Source organism: Panthera onca, chromosome C1 (genome assembly GCF_046562875.1).
Source record: "Panthera onca isolate mPanOnc1 chromosome C1, mPanOnc1 haplotype 2, whole genome shotgun sequence".
In the NCBI taxonomy this organism is placed as follows: domain Eukaryota; kingdom Metazoa; phylum Chordata; class Mammalia; order Carnivora; family Felidae; genus Panthera; species Panthera onca.
This window is the reverse complement of record NC_138346.1, coordinates 141,829,499-141,850,856: the sequence shown is the minus strand read 5'-3', so window position 1 is coordinate 141,850,856 and position 21,358 is coordinate 141,829,499. Positions and strand designations below refer to the sequence as shown.

General features: G+C 38.0%; 1 protein-coding gene and 1 long non-coding RNA gene across 3 annotated transcripts in view; one reads left to right on the top strand and one right to left on the bottom strand.

Moving 5' to 3' along the window:
- GCLM (glutamate-cysteine ligase modifier subunit) lies at positions 1–19,719 on the bottom strand. 2 transcript variants are annotated; one of them, XM_078451645.2, is made up of 7 exons: positions 19,155–19,719; positions 14,094–14,159; positions 12,701–12,785; positions 9,521–9,580; positions 8,100–8,302; positions 6,351–6,465; positions 1–34 (listed from the first exon to the last, which is right to left on the bottom strand). In XM_078451645.2, exons 1-7 carry the CDS (start codon positions 19,278–19,280, stop codon positions 12–14), a joined length of 678 nt encoding a protein of 225 aa, XP_078307771.1. In that variant the 5' UTR covers positions 19,281–19,719; the 3' UTR covers positions 1–11. The 2 variants fall into 2 exon arrangements, with proteins under 2 accessions (XP_078307771.1, XP_060482635.1); XM_060626652.3 differs by lacking the exon at positions 1–34 and adding an exon at positions 1,142–1,861 and having other exon boundaries at positions 19,155–19,716.
- Positions 19,496–21,358, top strand: part of LOC144617224 (uncharacterized) — a 29,455-nt gene continuing 27,592 nt past the window's right edge. Inside the window, exon 1 of the long non-coding RNA XR_013557491.2 lies at positions 19,496–19,586. This is a non-coding gene — a long non-coding RNA (uncharacterized LOC144617224). The remainder of the gene's footprint in view (positions 19,587–21,358) is intronic.

The following is a 21,358-nucleotide window of genomic DNA, read 5'->3' as shown; positions in this document are numbered from 1 at the left end:
AAAATAACCCTTCAAACAATCCATTTCTGTAAGTCTAGGGTTTTAAAAAAAAAAAAAAATGTGATATTAAAGTTCCCTCCTAAAATACCTTGACCAATTCACTGTTTAGGCTTAAATTAAAATGAACATTTGTTTAAAAACTTAGGTTGTATGAAAAAAATGTTGTACATTTCCAGGTTAAAAAAAAAAGTTAACTATATACATTCAATAACATATACAATTACTAAAAAGGCTATATAAGGCTTTAGGAAGCTCTAAGTTTAAATGAGTTTTAGCAAGTAATTCAGCGGATTTCACATTATAATTCTAATGATGAAATTATCCAACCAGTAAACTATAAAACCTTGTTTAGAATAGGAAGAGTCTAGTGTATTTACTTTGAATATGAAACCATATTTTTTTTTTTGTCTAAGTTGAAAAAACTTCGGCAAAATTAGTTTTATATCTTAATTTTTATAAACCATGTATTAGGACACATGGTTTAAAAGTACTGATTGAGATATGAGATTTTTGAAGAAATTTTCAAACTATTTGGATGACAGACACAAATTTATAGAACTATGGAGACATATAGTATATATCAGAGGTCATGGCTTATTTATTTGCTATTTTCTGGTTCTTAAACTAATGAGGAATTATAATAAATAATCTACAGCCTCTTCTAGTTCTAAAGTTTGTATTATACCATTTTGCTTTTAAATAGTTAAGACTGCATCTCAAAAAAGTTGTCCAAAAAGACAATGTTGGCCCTGAATTAAAGATTTTTTTCACTCCTTTTCTGGCTTTTAGTACCTCCTAGCCAGTTATTAGTGGGGAGCAAATATTACCTATTTTACTCAGCTGGTTCTGAATGCTTATGCCCCCCACTTCCCATAGCCCACAATGCCCAGTACATGGTAAACACTCAATACTTTTGAATATTCTTGAATGAGTAGCAAAATATTAAGGATGGACCAAGAATTAAAAAGAATCTGGAGATGATAACAGTTGCTTTTATAAAACCCCAAATAATAATTTCAAAGCTTCTAGTCTCCTTTTTCAGATTTGCTTTGGTTTGTCTTGGAAATCATTGCAAGGAAAATATGGCACAAGAATACAAGGTTAAATCATTATAGGTAAATACAAGCAAGGACACATAAAGTTTAAGTTTTCATTCATGTATTGAAGAAATGAATTTTATTTACACTACTGTGGATCCCAGCTACTCCAGTTACTCTGGATATAATCATTAATAACAGAAAAAATATCTTCCAGTATTTCAATCTTAACAATTGTAATTGCTTAGTTATACTATAGAATAAGAAGCCTTTAATTAATTTTTGGAAATAAAAAATATGTATATACATTACCCTGATGCCTAGGCCCAAAATATATGCAACAACAAATTTTCTTGATTTCTATTAGTCATAAAAATAAAGGAAAAATATATTGCAAGTATTTTCTTTATAGGCAATTTCAATTAGAAAATAATAGTTTAATGAAAACAATACAGTGGTTCAGGTGAGTGAACTGATATGGAGGCAGGAGAAGTATTCAAAACTTGACGGATAACATGTTGTCAAATATAACTGAAGAATATCTGCCTCCATGACAGCATTTACAGGAAGTAACCAGATTTTTATACATCTCAATTTTATCTTATATTCAAGGAAACTACAAGTCAGTAAGTAGGTTATGATCCTAAGTCATAGTTAGGAACCCCTTCTTTTAGCTTGTAAGATGTAGCCTTTTGATTTGATAATTCCTCTACTTTTAACAATGACTGAATACCGCAGTAGCCACAGGGGCACCCACTCGTGTGCTTGAATGTCAGGGATGCTTTCCTGAAGAGCTTCTTGGAAACTGGCTTCAGAAAGCAGTTCTTAAAACAAACAAACAACAAATAAAAACCCAAAGTGTTAAATTTGAAAATAACAACACTTTACCATGTAGGTAAGCATTTAGATACAACAAAAGAAACACTTCAAAGAAATATAAAATATGAAGAATATAAAATATGCTTTTCCTTAATGTATGCTATGAATCTGAACCAGAATATCAGAAAGAGCCAGGCAGTTCTTTAAGGTATCTACACCTGTACCCCGGCCTATTTAATTCATAACTTCTGATGAGTGGAGCCTGCATAGTTGTTTTGGTTTTTTTTGTTGTTGTTTTGTTTTTGAAGATTTCCAGGCGATTCTAATGTAGAGCCAGTGAAAATACAGGAAAGTTACATACAATGATGAAAAAGGAAAGTTATCCATAATCCTATCAACTGGAGACAGATCATTTCCATTGCCACGTATTTCCTTCCAACTTTTTTTCTGCATCTATTTTCCATATCTTAAAAATCATAACTGTAGTTACAACCTATTTTTTCAACTTATATTATGAATCTTTCCATGTAATTATTCTTTGGATGCATCACTTTTTTTTTTTAATGTTTATTTTTGAGAAAGAGAGACACAGGTGAGTGGGAGAGGGGCAGACAAAGAGGAAGACACAGAATCCATGCTCCAGCCTCTGAGCTGTCAGCACAGAGCCGACGTAGGGCTCAAACCCACAAACTGTGAGATCATGACCTGAGCCGAAGTCAGACGCTTATCTGACTGAGCCACCCAGGTGCCCCGGAAGTATCACTTTTAATAATTACCCAGATACTACATTATCTAGATCTCATAATTTATACATTTCCTCATTGCTGACCAAAAAAATTAAATTTTTCCTAGTATTTTGCTAATAAAAATAATGCTATGCTGAACATCTTTAAAATGCATGCCTGGCTATGGAATAGCAAAGTCAAAGTACAAGTACATTTTGAAAGCTTGATCTATAGTATACTCTGAGTTGCTTTCCAGATGGGCTGTACTTTACAATTCCACTAGCAGTTGATAATGTTAGAATGCCAATCTTATCATATTCTCTCGGGCACCAGTGATCATTTAAAAACTCTTTGGCATCTCTTTGATAAAGTAATTATTTTCTGATTCTACATTTACATCCTGCTCTGATGTACTACTCTCTTTCTCACTGCCTCTTCTCCAGCCACACTGGCCTTGAAATCCTCAAGCACATTCACACTTTTGAATCAGTTGATTACTCTTTGCTGAATCCTCTTCCTCCAGATTCCCACAGGTTCTCTCCCTTCTTGCAGGTCTCTGATTAATGTCACCTTAGCAGAGAGGTCTCCCTGACTACCCCATATAAAACAACAATCCCTAACCTGGGCACTCTTTTCTCCTTCAGTCAACTTTTCTCCATAGCATGTACCACCATTTATCACATTTAACATTTATCTTATGGTCTGTCTCCTCCCATCATGAGTGTTGGAATTTATATGACTTGGTCCTATATCCCTAGTATTCTGAACACTGCCTGACACATAATAGGTACTCAAATGTCTGTTGAATCAACCAATCAATGTGAAAAGTTTCTACTAGGGTCAGAGCCAACCACACAGATAGGGATTAAGTGACCATCTAGACTGTATGATTTGGGAGCGCTAAAGGACCCACTTCCCCCAAAAGAACTGCTGTGATATTTGAATAATGTCAATAGTAAACTCTCAGTAAATGTTTGCTATTATCATGTGCTAGGCACTTTTCTGAGTACATGTACTAGCTCATTTAATCCACAAGTTAACCCTATAAAATAGATATATTCTCCCCTTTTCCAGGGGGAAACTGAGGCAGAGAGGTTAGATAACTTGGCAGCCTAGTAAAGTGTAGCTTTCATAAATGGAAGGCAAATGTCTCTTTGGGAAAGTAACATGAACATGGATTTGCTTATCAGACCATCTGACAGAGAAGAGGATTCTGGAGGAAATGAGACATAAAGCAGAGGAGACTTAATGGGAGTGAGGGGAGGGTGAAACAAATGAAAACGGGAAGGTTCTGAGTCAGGATCACCCACTTCACAGTTTCACCCTGACTGTAGTTGAACTGTTACCGCAACTTCTAGGGCAAAGAGTAATGGAAAATAAACACTTTCTGAAGAACAGGGTAATTTTAGAACAGAGGAAGGGCTTTAGAGGGGACTTAAAAACAAAACTCTATTTTAGATGACAAGTAGAGTTAAATGTTTTACAACTTGAGTGCTTAAAAAATAAAATGTGACACACATAATCAGAGAGCTATGCTATTATTCATCAACTTAACTACACACTTTTACATTAACCATGCGAGCTCTTTAGAATCAGTAAACACAATCTTTTAAGAAAAGAATTGCTTCATTATAGATCAAAGTGAAGATTCACTAATGGTATATGCAGAATCAGCCTATAAATTCTAGTCAAAGGGTTTAGAATTAAAATTAGAAAGACATCTGAGTGTCAAGTTATGTCAGTAAAACAAAAAAATATCAAAAAAGGATTAAATCTCTCTTCTCATATATATATGCAATTTATTTCACCATAACAACATGCATTAGCACATAATCCACATGCCAACATTTAGATAACATGGAAATAAAATACCAGACACCTTAGTCTTTTCCTATTTCCTTTCCTACTGGAAGAAGGAAAGAGTTTTTTTCAAGTGGAGCTAGAATGGGGTGCAGGCTCATCCATCAGCTGTTGGTAATAATTACTGTTGGAAAAGCCCCCCTCCTCCTCACCCCCACCAAATAAATAGATAAGTGATATAATATCTACTAACATATGGAAAGTTGGAATTTAAAGTTGGGTTTATGTTTCAGAACAAATCAGCATAGAAATTCTTGGTTAGATTTTCAACTAAAATGACTTTTTAAAAAATCAATCTAATTACTTACGAAAGTAATTACTAAAGGGAGAGGCAAAAGTCATTATCTCCTATTCTGGTATCATTTAAATGAAAACTGACAAGAAAGTAAGGTTTTCAGGCTGAAATACCACAACGCTACCATCTCAAATCAAAAAGATAGTATAGTATAGGGAGGAAGGCTCCAAATTCAGCCAGGACCAAGTCCAAGTTTAAACTCTGTCCCATGCCAGCTGGGTGGCCTTGGCTACTTTCTTAATTCTGAGGCTTACCAATAAAATGTCTAGTTTCAGCTGTTGTGAGGATTACAGATCATCTCTCAAAGGCATTTAGCATGATACCTAGTATCTAATGAACAGTAACTATTAAAACTCCTCCTCTTCATACAAAACAGTGAAAAAATGAAAATGTGGCAGACTGCTAATAAATAGTGTAACATCTTAAGGGGGTATACATGAGCACACTAACTGAATCCAACCACCAGTATAAAGCCATCTTTTTAGACATGGAGGTAAAAGCTAAATATTTTTTCTCTAAGAATCACCTAGAAAATGTAATTTCTTCCAGTATTTATTAAGCTAAAACCTCTATAAAAATGTCATAGGTACCTGGGTAGCTCAGTTGGATGAGCGTCCCACTCTTGATCTCAGCTCAGGTCTTGATCTCAGGGTCATGAGTTCAAGACCCACACTGGATTCCACACTGGTGTGGAGCCTACTTTGGGGGGTAAAAAAGGCCAAATCTCTGGGGCACCTGCGTGGCTCAGTTAGTTAAGTGTCCGACTCTTAATTTCAGTTCAGGTCATGATCTCAGGTTTGTAAAATAGAGCCCTGCATTGGGCTCTGTGCTGAGCATGGAGCCTGCTTGGGATTCTCGATTCCTCTCTCTCTGCCCATGTCCTGCTCACACTCACTCTCTCCCCCTCTCTCTCAAAATAAATTAAAATTTCAAAAAATGTCTTAGGGATTTAAAACTTTCACAAGACATTTCTCACTTAGAACTATACCAAAAACACTGTTTCATTTTTTTCAGTGAAAAAATAAGAATGGAGCAGACTGCTAAATAAATAAGTATAAAGTATAAAACATTCTCTTCCCGGTTTCCCTACTTATCCTGTAAAATGTTAATAAAAATTATTCTACAGAAGGCAGAGAAGCCATTCTCAATAATCAAATGTTTCTGGTCAACACAAAACATACGTCTTGATAGTAATGATTAATAAAATACCTAATCAATTACCTATCCTAAGATGCTTAAATTTTAAATTAAATTTTACCTGCCTCTCTTTCTAGATATTTATCCCCTTTAAGTGGCTATTCGGTACAATTTTTGCTGTACTATACAAGATTTTATATGATACTATTTAAAATATCCTAAAAGATCCTTAATATTTATAAACTTCAACAGACTGGATATTCAGGAAATGATCCCATTAATTTTTTTCCCATTGATATAAAGACAAAATAAAGCTTTCTGAAACTAAAATAAAGGCATATGTATTTTGAACTAACCATTAAGAGAAGTTCTAGGAAACATTTATCACTGTACAAAATTAAAAATTAAATTTTAACAAGTAGCTTCTTGTAAGATAAAACCTCATGATCAATCAAGAAATGAAAATCTCAATCTTACCTTTTGGATCATTATGAGTCAATAGCTGTATGTCAAATTGTTTAGCAAATGCAGTCAAATCAGGTGGCATCACACAGCAAGAGGCAAGATTAACTTGGTTACTATTTGGTTTTACCTAAAGTGAAGAAAATCATGACATTGCCACTAAATTAAGTACTACAAAAAGTGGAAAGCAATAAAAGGACACAACTTTAGAAAATATGAAATATTGCATGTATAATGCTTACAGTTTATAAAATACTTTAAATGAATGTATTTATTAACATATGTTTTTCTAACTCATGTTAGTGGTAACAGGGAAAGGAAAGAACTCCAGGTGGTAGCCAATGTAATGCTACACTATTAGAAACTCTCCCGCTAGTACCTGCAACCTAGTACACCTGTCTCAGAAATAAACATGATTCTAAGTGTGATGGTTCCAGCTAAAGAGGGAGTATGTCTTAAAGGTAAAAGATCAAAGAGGAGTGATACAAACATTTAATATTAGAGTATAAAATATGGTTATAGGGGCGCCCGGATGGCTTAGTTGGTTGGGCTTCTGACCAGCTCAGGTCATGATCTCACAGCTTGTGAGTCTGAGCCCTGCATCGGGCTCTGTGCTGACAGCTCAGAGCCTGGAGCTTGCCTCAGATTCTGTGTCTCCCTCTCTCTCTGCCCCTCCCCAACTTGTGCTCTGTCTCTCTCTCAAAAATAAATAAACATTAAATAAAATTAAAATATGGTTATAAATCAGACACATTTTGAAAAAGAACTAGATAATTTCTAACAGCTGCTCCGGTTAATTTATAGATACATTCCAGATCACCCAAGTCTCTCCCAAGCAGAATCTTGGCCACATTCTGGCTATCACCAAATCAAAGGGAGAAGGGGCAACATGTTCTCTGGGGTCTTCCTGTCCATAAGAAACTGAAAAATCTGAAAAGGAGAAGATTGGGGATGAAGTATAAGGAAAAAAGAACAACACAGAGAGTAAAGGTAAAATACTAGTTAGTAAGCAACTTCCCTAATAGTTTTGTACATTATTAGGCCAGAGAGTTGTGATTAATTTATGACACCTACTCTGTATCAAATTCTATGAACCTAAAGTCTTTTTTATCTTTAAGTAACAGCAAAATATTTGTTATATATGATATTCCCTTACTTAAGAAATCAGAACCACGATGTAATCTTATCTAAAGAAAAATGTAATAATTTTATCACAAAAGTAAAACTGAAGGAAACAGCCTTAATTCATTTTGGCTATCAGTGCTTTAGGACACATTTTCCAGTGTTTTTGTCACTCATTTTTTTTAAGTGTATTTATTTTGAGAGAGTGAGAGTGCATGCATGGGGGAGGGGGGGGGGGAGAGAGAGAGAGAGAGAGAGAGAGAGAGAGAGAGAGAGAGAGAGAGAGGGAATCCTAAGCAGGCTCCATGCTGTCAGCATGAAGCCCAACATGGGGCTTGATCTCACAAACTGTAGGATCATGACCTGAGCTGAAATCAAGAGTTGGACACTTAACCGATTGAGTCACCCAGGCACCCCAATATGTCACTTATTTGAAATCAAATTAATAATTAAGCTCAATTAGGCACGTATTTGAGACCAAAAAATCCAATGTTTTAGATAAATCTTGCCTCAAAACTCCCACATTTGGAATAGCAAATCAACAGTGACTGTCCACTATTGTGTATGATGCTAAACAGTATGTAGCAAAGACTGTAACAGCTGGGCTCCTCCCAGAGTACTTGTGATCTAGCTGTGCTTTACCTGTGCCCACTGATACAGCTGTTCCAACTGTGTTTTGTCTAGATCAGAGGTACCTATTGCAACAATCTTTTTGCTCTGAACTAAGTTTTCTAATTCCTCCCAGTAAGGCTGCAAATGCTCCAGGGAAAGATTAACTCCATCTTCAATAGGAGGTGAAGCAATGATCACAGAATCCAGCTGTGCAACTCCAAGGACTGAACAGGCTGATGTGAAGGAAAACACGAAAAGGATAAATATTTGTTACATAATAAAAACAAGTATTTCTAATGTCCTTCAAGTATCCCACTAAATTCCGTCCATATGGTTCACTAGTTTTCTAATATAGCAGATTATTTCACTCAGTTTCATAATCATTTACAACATTTCCATCTCTTAAAAAAGTATAAGCCCCTGTTCATCTATTGGGTCTGTGTGGCAGACAGGTCAGTTTCTTTGACCTGCCTCCTTCCTAGGGACTCACAGTTATTATAGTCCTTCTGGAGAACAGGCCTTCATCTTGTTTCTAAGACAATTTTTTGGTAGCTTCCTTATCTTCATAAAATTTTCTTCTCCAGTTCTACTAGTATCTTATATGGATGACTATAAGAATTCTGACCTCATATTCTGTAATTGGTAGTCATGGCAAAGAATAGTCTTGAGACTCTGAAAAACTAAATTTATGGTTCTAATCTATATTTATAGAGGTAATTTAATTTCTTTTTTAAAAATTTTTTAAGATGTTTATTTATTTTTGAAGGAAAGAGAGACAGAGTGTGAGTGGGGGAGGGCCACAGAGAGAGGGAGACACAGAATCTGAAGCAGGCTCCAGGCTCTGCACTGTCAGCACAGAGCCCAATGCGGGCCTCAATCTCACGAACTGTGAGATCATGACCTGAGCTGAAGTCAGACACTTAACCAACTGAGTCACCCAGGCACCCCAATAGAGGTAATTTCTATAAAAATAATTTAAAGAGTTTACTTTAAATGATTTTTTCATTCCACAGTTATATTATAGAGCTAATTACTTAAGCGTCCAACCTCTATACTGTAAGAACATTTTAGAAGAAAAAATATTGAATAATTGTAATATCACAATAATCTAACCAAGAGCCAAAGATGAAAATGCTTGTTTTGTTGTGGTGGTGGTTGTGGTATTTCATTATAGTACTAAAAGGGCTAAGAATAGGGTTAAGAATTTCTATCTCCAAACATATAGTCAATATTTGATTATATCTTTTACATTCTTCTTATATATCAAAATATGAACCTACAAATGCTTATATGATCTGACATAAGCCTTAAGAAATTAGGCTAGAACCTTAAAGAGTAAAATTGGAATGAGCTCATTTTCTTTGTTTCTGGACCTGAACACAAGACCTAACTAATACACCTATACTAATTTAAAGATCATTATGAAGGTAAAAAGTTAAATTTTTGCTTACCCATGTCAACTGCATTTCTAGTTGATGATGAAGAGTTTGATCCTACAATGAACAGTTTTGCTGGGTAACAAAAGAAAACAAAACTGATTACTACATTTGGGTAACTTTTACTACACAGTATTAACATTGCCAACAATATTAAGATGACAGAGAATCCTGTATGAATTATCTTTCCTTTCCTAGTCACATAATTTTATAGTTTCCATTTTAAGACATGAAAGTACATTTCCATTGTAATTTTTAACTTATATGTCAGTTGCCAAAAAAATACCCATTTGTCAAAACAAAAAAGCAAATATTAATTTTCCATCTGTTAGAAGGCAGGTCAGATAAATATACAAACTTAAATTACTCAAAATGTATATTTTTATGTATTAAATATTAATGGAGCATATTACTTTCTTCAATAAACTAAAATCAATGCAAAGACTAAATTAAAATTACTTATAATGAGAAGAAAAATGAAAAGAACACCACAACCTCATCTTTCTAATACAATCGTTCTAAGTTTTAGACATTACCTTTCAGTTACTGGTCATATGAAGCAGGGTATAGCATTTATTCCTATCTATTTAGTTTACCTTTACATAATTTTTTTTACATCTTTATCAAGTATTTAGTTCCCTTAAAGTTTTCTTAAAATCATAATAGCAATATATTGACTCTAGAAATGAGAAGAACCTACAAGAATACAAAGACCAAAAAAAAAAAAAAAAAAAAAAAGCCAATTGTCTCATCACTGAAAGCAGTCACTATTTAGGTTTCTGTATACTCTCTATTTTTAATGAATAATTTTACATACTCATTTTTAATGGCTGAACATTATTCTGTAATTTTGATAGGGTATAACTTACTAAATAATTTCCTACTTTTTGAACACTTACATTAGTGCCAGTTTTTTGTTATTACATACAATGTTAAAGAAACATCTTGGTAACTTTGTTCAACTTTATGCTGAAGCATTTCCCAAGGACAAATTGTCAGAAATGTATTTATGAGTCAAAGGGTATGAGCTTTTTTGTGAGTCTTCTTATATTTTATTTACCTCCTACTGTTATATAAAAGATTTGGGGGTGCCTGGGTGGCTCAGTCGGTTAAGTGTCTGACTCTTGACTTTGGCTCAGGTCATGATCTCACGGTTCATGAGTTAAAGTCCAGCATCAGGCTCTCTGCTTTCAGCGCAGAGCCCACTTCAGATCCTCTGTCTCCCTCTCTCTCTGCCTTCCCCTGCTTGCGCTTGCACTCTCTCTCAGAAATAAACATTTGAAAAAAACCCAAAAAACAGAATTTCTCTCCTAACAATATAGAACACTATCAAATGTAAGTTTTTTGCTAATTTAATAGGTACAATATACACCTAATGTGGTTTCAGGACCACATTAATTGGCATTTCTTTGGTTACCAGGAAAGCAGAGTAGTTTTCTGTAAGCCTCTGTAAGAGGCTTTGGCTTGATTTAAATTCAAATTTATTTGTATAGATTTACCTCATGTAAATTCAGTATTCAAAATCTAAATTTACTCAATAGACAAATAGGTGGAGTAGTGGGAGAGCAAGAAGAGAGAAAATCAGAAAAGGGAATGGAGAAAAAAAACAGGGCTAATGAAGTATTTGTATGTAAATTGCCTGGTATTCAACAAATACAACAAATTTACCTTGTACATTTCTTTTGTTTGTCCCTTCCTTTCTACTGCTAATATTCCTAAAGCATTGCTTTCCTCATGCAGCTTCTCTGTTTAAAAGTCATCACCACTCTCTACCAGGTGAGAGTCAATCTTCACCACTTTGGTCCAACCATAGCTACCATAGTTATGCTCCATGAAAACCCTCCCCACCACTATCCCTGTGGTCATGAATCTGGGCTATTTGAAATGGTCTCCTTTCTCTGAAAAAGGAGGTATTTTTAGATACGTAGGGAAAGGGAAGCTCTTCAAATAGGGAAAAATTTGATACTTATCAAAAATCTCAAGCCCTCTAGGAACTGAGGACAACCTGTACAAGCTCCAAGATGGATCTAAACCATGAAGAACTGCAATCAACCACAGAGAAAAGGTTGCTTTTACCTCCTTTTCCAACACAAATAGCAATGTGTTGTAAAATAAATGGGTTTTAGAGTCAGGCATACCTGGATGGATTCCTGGTTCAACCACATACTGGTTATATGACAACTTCTAAGTTATTTAACGTCACTTGTGCAATGGGGACAATAGACCTACCTTGTAGAATTGTTTTGAGAATCATGTGAGGAAATATAACCAAATCGTTATATTGCTAACTCAATATAATTCAACAAATGGTAGTTATTGAGTCAAAAGACAATGCCCTATCTCATCTTACATGTCCATCCTAATAAAGTAACAGCCACAACACAACCACAAATGGTAATAAATAACAACTATCTAGCTAGCACTTAAATGTTTTGCCAAGCACTATGTTAAGTGCTTTTGTTATTTCACCTAATTTACGAAGAAGCCTGTGAAACAGATGCATCCCTGTTTTATAAATGAGAAAACCGAGGCTCAGAGAGGTTAAGTAATTAGTTAGCCCAAAATTACACCAGTCAGTAATCTGTATATGAAGGAATTTCAATCTAGCCAAGGTCAAGCTTTTAATAACTGTGCTATGCTGACTGTAAACTGAGGGCAAAAACAGCACATCTCTATTTTTTCATTCCTTGAGCTTAGCATGGTCTCTGGAAAACAGTCACTCAATACATTTGTTGAATGAGTTTAACATGTATTTTACTTCTCTTCATGCAACTTGTTGCCAGACTTCTGTTTATGCTTTCAGATGACTTCAGCCATCGCTCAGCAGTGTTCCACCAGGAAGAGAAGGCTTATGCTCGCTTCAGGTAGACACTGCTCTTAAGCCTTCTCTTTCTTCTTTCCATTCCCTCCACCTTAATCTTCCTACTGCTCTGAAGTCCAACATATAAATTAATGAGACCACCATGAAGAAGAGCAAGGTGAAGTTCTATTCTGACTCTGCTTAAGTAGCCAAAACTGACCTCCTATAACTTCCTCTTGGAGTTTACAAGATTATGTTTAAAAAGAATCTCTGTATTTCTCACACTTAGTGACTGAGTCTCTCATTACCAGAGGGAAGAAAGGTTTATTCCCATGCCTGACAAAATCTATCACTTCCACTGTATTACAAAATAAATTGTAAAGGCTGGACTTTACCAGAAACTTTCATTTCTTCTCTTTCATCAGGATTTATCTTTTCTACTGCATGAGATACAGTACATTCCAAGACATCTGGAAACTCCTATAATAAACACACAATGTTTACAATAAATATAAAATTAATGTTTCTGATTAGCTATATGTTTTCTATTGTCCATAGTGCCCTTTAGAAGCAGAGAGCCCATAAAATAACTGGGTTCTTTACTGAATGTCTGGATGAGCTTCATAAGGTTTGCAAAACCTTGAAACAAAGGTAAAATGCTGTGTGTGTGTGTCCATTTACTGGGAAAAATTATCTAATTTTGAGCAGGTACTCAGAGGAATGCATCATAAAAAACAAAAACAAAACAAATAGTGGTGGCGGTGGGGAAACATGTGAAGAGTTAGAACTACTAGCACAGTACATAATTTTAGTTAAAAAAGAAACCAATGAAAAATGATAAATATTTATCCATTCAGGATAATGACATGTTAAAAACTTCTTATATTAATCACAAACACTTTAAAACAAGTTTTTTTTTTCCTGAATGCAATAAAAAAAGTAAAGGCCATTCTAATGCATTATAATGAATAAATTATGAGGAAAATGATAAAATGTTAGTACATATAAATCAGAAATATATTAACCCACATTTACAAAGTAAATAGTGAGGGCTTCCTCACAGTTCTTGAGCATATTACAATGCCTAGCACACATCAAGGGCTTACAGTAAGTGTTTATCAGTCATGCATAGAGGCAAATGGTCATTTCAGAGAAACACAGACTGATCAAAGACATTAATCAACATCTGCCTAGCAGCTAGAGAGTTTAAACTTGCAGAATGCCCAGGGAAACAAGCGTTTCCAGCACATGTCCTCTTTCACAGTTTTAAAGTAGTCTATGTAATTTGTTATGAGCTTTTGGCTGAATTGGATTCCAAAGAGTGGCTTGCAACCACTCTGGTTTATATATTAATATTTATGATAATAGTCATATATTGGTATTTAATGTGACACCCAGTGTTTCACTTGAAACTGACATTAATAAAATTATATTGAGAGTTATGATGCTCTACCAAAGCAATCTAGCAACCAAAATTGCTCAACAGTCATTCCTTTACTAGACCAAATATAAACTGGAACAAAATACATTGTGAAGATACCGTGCTAGGAATTAAGCACCGAGAATCCTGATTATCTTGTCTAGTTGAAGATTTGGTGACACATCCTGGATTTTCTGTTTTATGCTTAAGCATACTGGGTCAGGCAGCCAGCCATCTCAGCAAATCAGCTACAGGGAGTTTTATGCTAATTGCCTATATGACTTCCCTATCACAACTGGGGAATTAATTCCCTGCTTACTGCATTTCCCTTTTGACCCACATGATTTCTTCATTCACATTTTACTCACCCTGACCAAATCAGGGCTGATTTGGGAACTCCACTCATTCAAGGTCTTTTGGATACAATCTCGAAGCTGTAAAAGGAATGCGTTTTGAAACTGTTAATCAAACTCTATACATTTTTCCATACTTCTACAATAAGAATGTATTTGTTTGATAAGTGGAAAAAAGATGTCAATAGGAAAAATCATAAAAACCAAAATTTTAGTTTTACAAGTTTTTTGTTTTCTTCAACAAAAACGTATTTAAATCTGTTTTTATCTTAATCTTCAAATGATGATAAACAGTACTTATTTTAAAAGTATTTTTGTACTAATGAAAGTTTAAGTAAACTTTTGAGACATAAAAGTATTCACAAAGAAACAAAAAGAAACAGGGGTTGAAGTTCAGGGAGGCTGACTAAAATTATTATTAATCACTATGAGATATTCCTCAAAGACAAACAAATGATTCTCTAAGTGTGGCCAGAGGAACTCCTACATTATTCACCTGTGGTATTCATTAAAAATTACAGTACCTGAGCCCCATCTTAGACCTGCTGAATCACTCTAAGGGCAGTGGAAATTGCATTTTAACAAGTATCCCATGTGAGCAACATATAAAGTTTGAGAACTACCATAGTCATATCTTTTTTTCTTTCTTTTTTTAACTATTTAAAAAAAATTTTTTTTAACATTTATTTCTGAGAGATAGAGAGAGACAGAGCATGAGCAGGGGAGGGGCAGAGAGAGAGAGAGAGAGAGAGAGAGAGAGAGAGAGAGAATCTGAAGCAGGATCCAGGCTGTCAGCACAGAGCCCAACGCAGGGCTCGAACTCACGAATCCACGAGATCATGACCTGAGCCGAAGTTGGTGGCTTAACTGACTGAGCCACCCAGGTGCCTTGCACTGTAGTCATATCTTAACACAAGTCAACTTGCATAATGTCAGCCCACATGTCATTTCCTAACACTTAGGTATACCTCCAACCTGCCTTCAATATATTCTTGTACAAACAAAAATTTGTTTATACTGACATTATGTATGTTGTAAATCCATTAAAGTGCTCATTCATCTTTCATGCTTTATGTCAGTGTATTTCAAACTTGTCTAATAGTGGTCCAGAGTAAGACGTACATACATTCACATAGAGAGTGACTACCTACATACACAGAACAAAATATTTACAAAACAAATAGTTTGCTACATGCCAGGCATTCTGATGGCTTCTATTAATTAGAAAAAAATATGCTGTTCTATGACTCAGCAAACTGATTTAGGACCACTAATGGGCAACACTAGCAATTTGAGATCACTTACAAACATCCAAGGATACAGTGCTTTGCATTCTGTGGGCAATCAATGAGAAAATAAATGAGTAACTGGGAGCAAGTCCCTGAACTGCACAAGCACTTTCCAAATAGGAATAACACAGACTCAGCTTCTGAACTATCTGATCTATGACTGCTTATGATAAAAATGGACACAAGCCCTTTACTGCTTTTATCTTAGTACAGATAATTACAAGAAACTGGTCTATCAATTTAAGAGCTCAGAGTCATCTAGATTAAGCTTCATAATCTACTACAAAACTATATGTGCTATCCACAATAACCCATACGAATTCAATCTACAAGGTCTGTATCTTCATAGAAAATATATAATCAAATTTTAAATAGTAAATAAAATTAGTTGATAATCATTCCAGAGAGAATTACAAGACAATATTCTTTTCAAAATTAGTAAAAGTTGAGGCAGCAGGTTAAGAATTCTATCAAGTATGGTTTGGCTCATATCATGAGAGAATTTTAAGAAAACTTCCTCTGGAAGGATGGCTTATTTGCATACTTAAGGCTCTCCTGATGAATTCTCCAATTCAGGAAGGAAGTATATTTTCAGAGTATTCACCCCTTCTTGAAACCATTTCTTTAATAATCTTGGATTCTGCAAAATGTCAGAACAGACCCAATGTTACAATAATATGAGAAATTCATTGACTATATCACTAGTGATTTCTAATCTTTTATATGTATATTGACCCAACATTAACCTTATACTTTTTTATGCTCTGCTCTCTTCATTCTTATCATATACACATATGATCACTGAAGAGAAGTATCATCATAATGTCATGTATCATTAGATCTCATGTTGTTTAAGAGTTGTAAATATACTTACTATGTGAGTCCTCTGGCCAAATACTCTTACAACAAAGAACTAAGCAAAACAGTCCTATAATGGCTCATTTAAAAAACAAGATTTGACTTCCTAAAATTCTAGTGAAAAAAATTTTTTTTAAAGATCATAGAATTGACAAAACACATTAGAGGGGCACCTGGGTGGCTCAGTCAGTTGAGTGGCCAACTTTGGCTCACGGTCACGATCTCACGGTTCATGGTTTCTTGAGCCCTGCGTCTGCACTGACAGCTCAGAGCCTGGAGTCTGCTTTGGATTCTGTATCTCCCTCTCTCTCTGCCCCTCCCCTGCTTGTTTGTTTCTCTCTCTCTCTCTCTCTCTCTCTCTCTCTCTCTCTGTCTCAAAACTGGATAAACATTAAAAAGAAAGAAAAGAAAGACATTAGAACTAGAAGAGACCTTTTTAGGAAACTTGAACTCTCTACTCAATGTGTAAATTTTCTTAATAATGAGTGATTTATTCAGTTTCTTTATTCTAGGAGGTTAAACTGTTTCAAGTAGCATATCCTAATTTGGAGCTTTGGGTGATACAAAGTTCCTTTTTACATGGAAACAAAACATGCCTCTCCTAACTAAACTGTCATATTTTCCCTACAATATGCTGCCATATCTTCAAGTTTTCCTCAAATGTTTTCTAGCTTATTTTGTCCCTCTTATGCAGCAACCCAAAATAAAACACCCAAACCAGAATTAGTCCTTTGAACAATGTTTTTCAAATTGTGGAGTATGACTTGTTACATTAAGAAATAAAAAGTGTAGGGACACCTCGGGGGCTCAGTCAGTTAAGCTTCCTACTCTTGATTTCAGCTCCTCTGCACTGACAGTGAGGAGCCTATTTGGGATCCTCTCTCTCTCTCTCTCTCTCTCTCTCTCTCTCTCCCCCACACACACACACACACACACTCTCTCAAAATAAATAAACTTAATAAAATAAAATAAAATAAAATAAAATAAAATAAAATAAAATAAAATAAAATAAGTGTAGGGGCACCTGGGTGGCTCAGTCAGTTAAGCATCTGACTTCAGCTCAGGTCATGATCTCACAGTCCGCGGATTCCAGCCCTGAGTCAGAGCCTGCTTGGGATTCTCTCTCCCTCTCTCTCTGCCCCTCCCGCACTTGTGCTTCCTTTCTCTTTCAAAAATAAACAAACTTAAAAAAAAAAAGAAAGAAATAAAGAGTGTGGGATGTGACTTGTTACATTGAAAAGTAAGAAAAAAAATCAGAATACACAGTATATACTAAAGGTTAATATTTTCATAAAACCTTTTGAGATTTTTTGTTTTACTTAAGTATAATTTACATAAATAAAATTCACTCATTTTAAGTGCACAACTCAATGAGCTTTAGAGAATTTGTGCAGAGTTTTACAGAGTTGTGCAGCATCACCACAATCCAATTTTAGAACATCTCCATGTGCCTAGTAGGAGTCACTACCCATTCCTACCCCCAGCCCCAGGCAACCACGCATCCTACTTTCTGTCCTTATGGACTATGAACGCGACTGCAAGGTAAAATTTCTTACTGGGCTTGCAGTCAAAAAACTCTGAAGGCCACTACTTTAGAGGGTGTTGCAGTGAGATAAGAGAGCAAAAGTTTCACCCAATATTGTTAATATACATGGAAAATGGTGCAGTGAACCAACAGCGCTGAGAGGAAATTAAGGGACCAGAAATACAGGAATATTTACTTGGGGGAGAAACAGTCTAAGTGGGGCGGTTTAAACAGAAAAAGGTACACACACTGAGGTGGATGGAATCTGGTCACAGAATATGGTGCGGACTTTGATTCCTATTAAAGTTACAGCCCAGAGTTCTCACTCTGATGGGTGCTCGCTCTCAACACCAGGCCTGGCCACGGGCCCAGAGCATACGCGGATGCCCTGTGCTCCTGCACAGACTACCGGCATCTCCAATAAAAGAGCAAAAGCTGCCTAGGACTACAGCTGATAGCGTCATAAGGTTGGCATAGGGCACTTTTTCTTTTAATCAAGCTTTGTTTTAGCTTTCTGACGCAATCAGATGAAAATAATAATGAGATAAATGCCTGCATGGTGAACATTTTCCTATATTCTTTTCATCCTCACAGCGGGTTGATCAGCTTCAAAGTTGTGGAGACAGACCGAGGGAAGGGAACTTTCTCACAGTCACACAGCTCCTGAACGAAAAGGTGTGTTTCATTTAGTCGTCCCTCGATACTCGATCGTCCCACACCACCGACATGCCTCCGCAACGGGCTGTGCACACGGACTCGCCACGCAGGGATGACCAGCACCGAACCCGTAACACGTGTGTAATTCCAGACTGATCTCTGCCACTTCAAACTAGCGGTTAGTCTTCAGGGAAAATAAACTAAGGGAGATTCACCCTGGGCGAGAAAATCTGTACCTTATTCCAAAGCCGAACCTGAGCGTTTAGTCATCTGCCTTACAGTAATAGAGAAACTCCTGTCAGCCTCCGAGCTAAGTGGATTATTTACTGCTACCCTCACCTGAATCCCGGAAAAGCGAGTCTCTACACTGTCTTCAGCTGGCCGCGGGGTGGGGAGGGGGGAAGGGGCCGGGGGGCTGGGAGAGGGTGGGAGCGAGGTACTGGCTCTCTCTGCACCCATCCCGCCCATCCCACCCCTGCGAGGAAGAGGGGGTCGGTACGTTCGAGAGCTCGGCTGTCGCCCGGAAGCTTGACAGAGGCGTCCCCCGGGGTGAAGTTGCACCTGCCAAGTGTTTTAAGACGCGCGGCCGCGGGGCAGCAGGTTTGGAGGCGACGTCGTAACCCCGGCGGCCTCACCCGGCGCCCTCCGCCGCGCCCCGAGCCTGGCCGCCCGCCCTCCCCTCGGGCGCTGCCTCCCTCTCGAAGCCGCCCGGCCGGCGGCCTGCCCCGGGAGCTCCGCGTCTCTCACCTCCTCGCTGTGCGTGGACGGGCATTTCTTCCGCAGGCGGCCCCAGTTCAGCAGGTTCCCCGTCTGCAGGTGCAGGGTGCGGGCCCGCGCCAGCAGCGCCCCGGCCGCGCGGCTGTCGGTGCCCATGGCAGCGGCCGACCGAAGGGGCCAGGAGGCGACGGGGTCGCAGGCGAGGAAGGAGGCCGCCCCGCAGGACGCGGTGCCCGAGGCGGGAGAGCCGAGCGCGAGGCTGCCGGCCCCACGCGGCGGGACCTCGGCCTGCGCTCGGGACCGAGGGAGGCCGGACGGTGACGGAGCGGCGGCCCGGGAGGGACGCGCTGGCGGCTGCGGCTGCTGCTACTGCGGCTGCCGCCTCAGAGTTGACTCCCAACTGAAGGGACCGTTTCCTGGAAGACAATGACTAAGCAGAAATCGCGGCTGAGAAAGTGCTTGGTAACCGTTACCCGTCCCGCGGCGGGGCCGGGCGGGGCGGGGCGGCGAGAAGGCTGCGGGACGCCTGCCCGCGGGTGACTGGTCCTTGGCCTGTGGCGGGCGTGGCGCCGGGCGGGCGCGCGGCGCAGAGAGCGCTGGGCGCGCGGGGCGCGCGGGGCGCGCGCGGCGGGGCGGGGCGGGGAGGGACCCGGCGCTCGGCAGGGCTCCCCCTGCCGGTCAGAGGACGGAGCGCCGGCCCGTGCCCCCTCCACCTAGCGTCACCAGCCGCGCTCGCGGTTTCGCCTCCCAGCCAATGGGCGGTCGCGCTGGTGATTTCCTTCCATACCTCTTTAAAAAGACAGCGAAAGCATCTACCATGGCTTTGAAACACTAGTTGGTTTTAGTACCTAAAGGCAGGTGTTAAGCCAAAGTTCCCCTTCTTTGCTTTTCTACCCTTTTAGTTCATTTTCTTTCTTAAGGCCTTTTCCCCCAAACTGCGGGTGTTTCTTCATGTTCGTTAAGGTCTCTTGATTTGCACTATTTGCTGGACAGTGTGTGAAGTCAGAGTAAAACTTAATCTTTGTCTTTGAGAAGCTAATACTCTAGTTCTAAAGGTAAGGCCTAAGCGTATGAAAGGGTAGCGTAGGGCAGTTTCCTGATGAGTTCAGATTAAAGAGAACACTTCGACCGGTGAGATCAGGGAAGATTTTGTGATTCTTTACTACTAAGTTTCATATGTAGTAGACTTGGTATGAACCTCAAATAGAACATTTATTGAGCTTTCCTCAAGAAACATTTACCCTCGTTAAGAGCAATTAGATATATTAAAAAGCAAAATTCTATTATAAAAGAGATAAATTCCGGTTGGTAAAAATTCAGGGGGAGGTGGAAAGAAGCTGGTAGCAGGAGGTTAGAGATTGAGTCTGATTTTGAGTAAATATTTGTTGGCTGAATGAAAGTAAGAATTCATTGAAAAGGGTAATGCCAGAAGCAGGAGCAAGCATGGAGTATTTTAATTAATGTAAACATTTGGTTCTTTAAAAATTTTTTTTAAAATTATTTATTTTTTGAGAGACAGAGCAGGAGTGGGAGAAGGGCAGAGAGAGAGAGAGAGGGAGATAAAGAATCCCAAGCAGGCTCCAAGCTCTGAGCTGTCAGCACAGAGCCCGCCCGCCCTAGGGCTGGAACCCAGGAACCCTGAGATCAGGACTTGAGCCCAAGTCTAATTCTTAACTATCTGAGCCCCTGTAAACATTTGATTCTTGTGTTAATTTGCTGTGGCGTTGTTTCTTGACTTCCTGTATATTCTCTAATATCATGCAAATAATTCTTGATTAAAACTTAGAGGTTATACATCCTAAACTATAGACCTGCTATCTTGCTAGGAATTTATACAGCATACTGGTCACAGATGTAAACCTGTATGCCTTGCAAACCTGACTTTACCAGGTACTGGCTATTTTAACTCAGTCTCTCTCTTTGACTTTCTCCATTCTGGGCAGATGATAGTTTAAGCCATATGAAATTGCTGATAATTGACCATTTTTGACCTACAGAAATGGTTCCATAGTTCCACCTGACATAGTATCTACCACATTGAGCAGGTGTGAGGAATTAGAGAACTTACAGTCCTTAGTATAGTACTTGCCTCATCGTAAAGGTTCAGTAAGTGAGAGCCCCTATCATTAACACCTCCACTCTTTTCCCCTGACAATCCAGTTTTCACAACATTGGCAAATTCATAAAATGAATTCATAGCAGCATTGTGTTATGTTTTTAAAATTTATGTTATG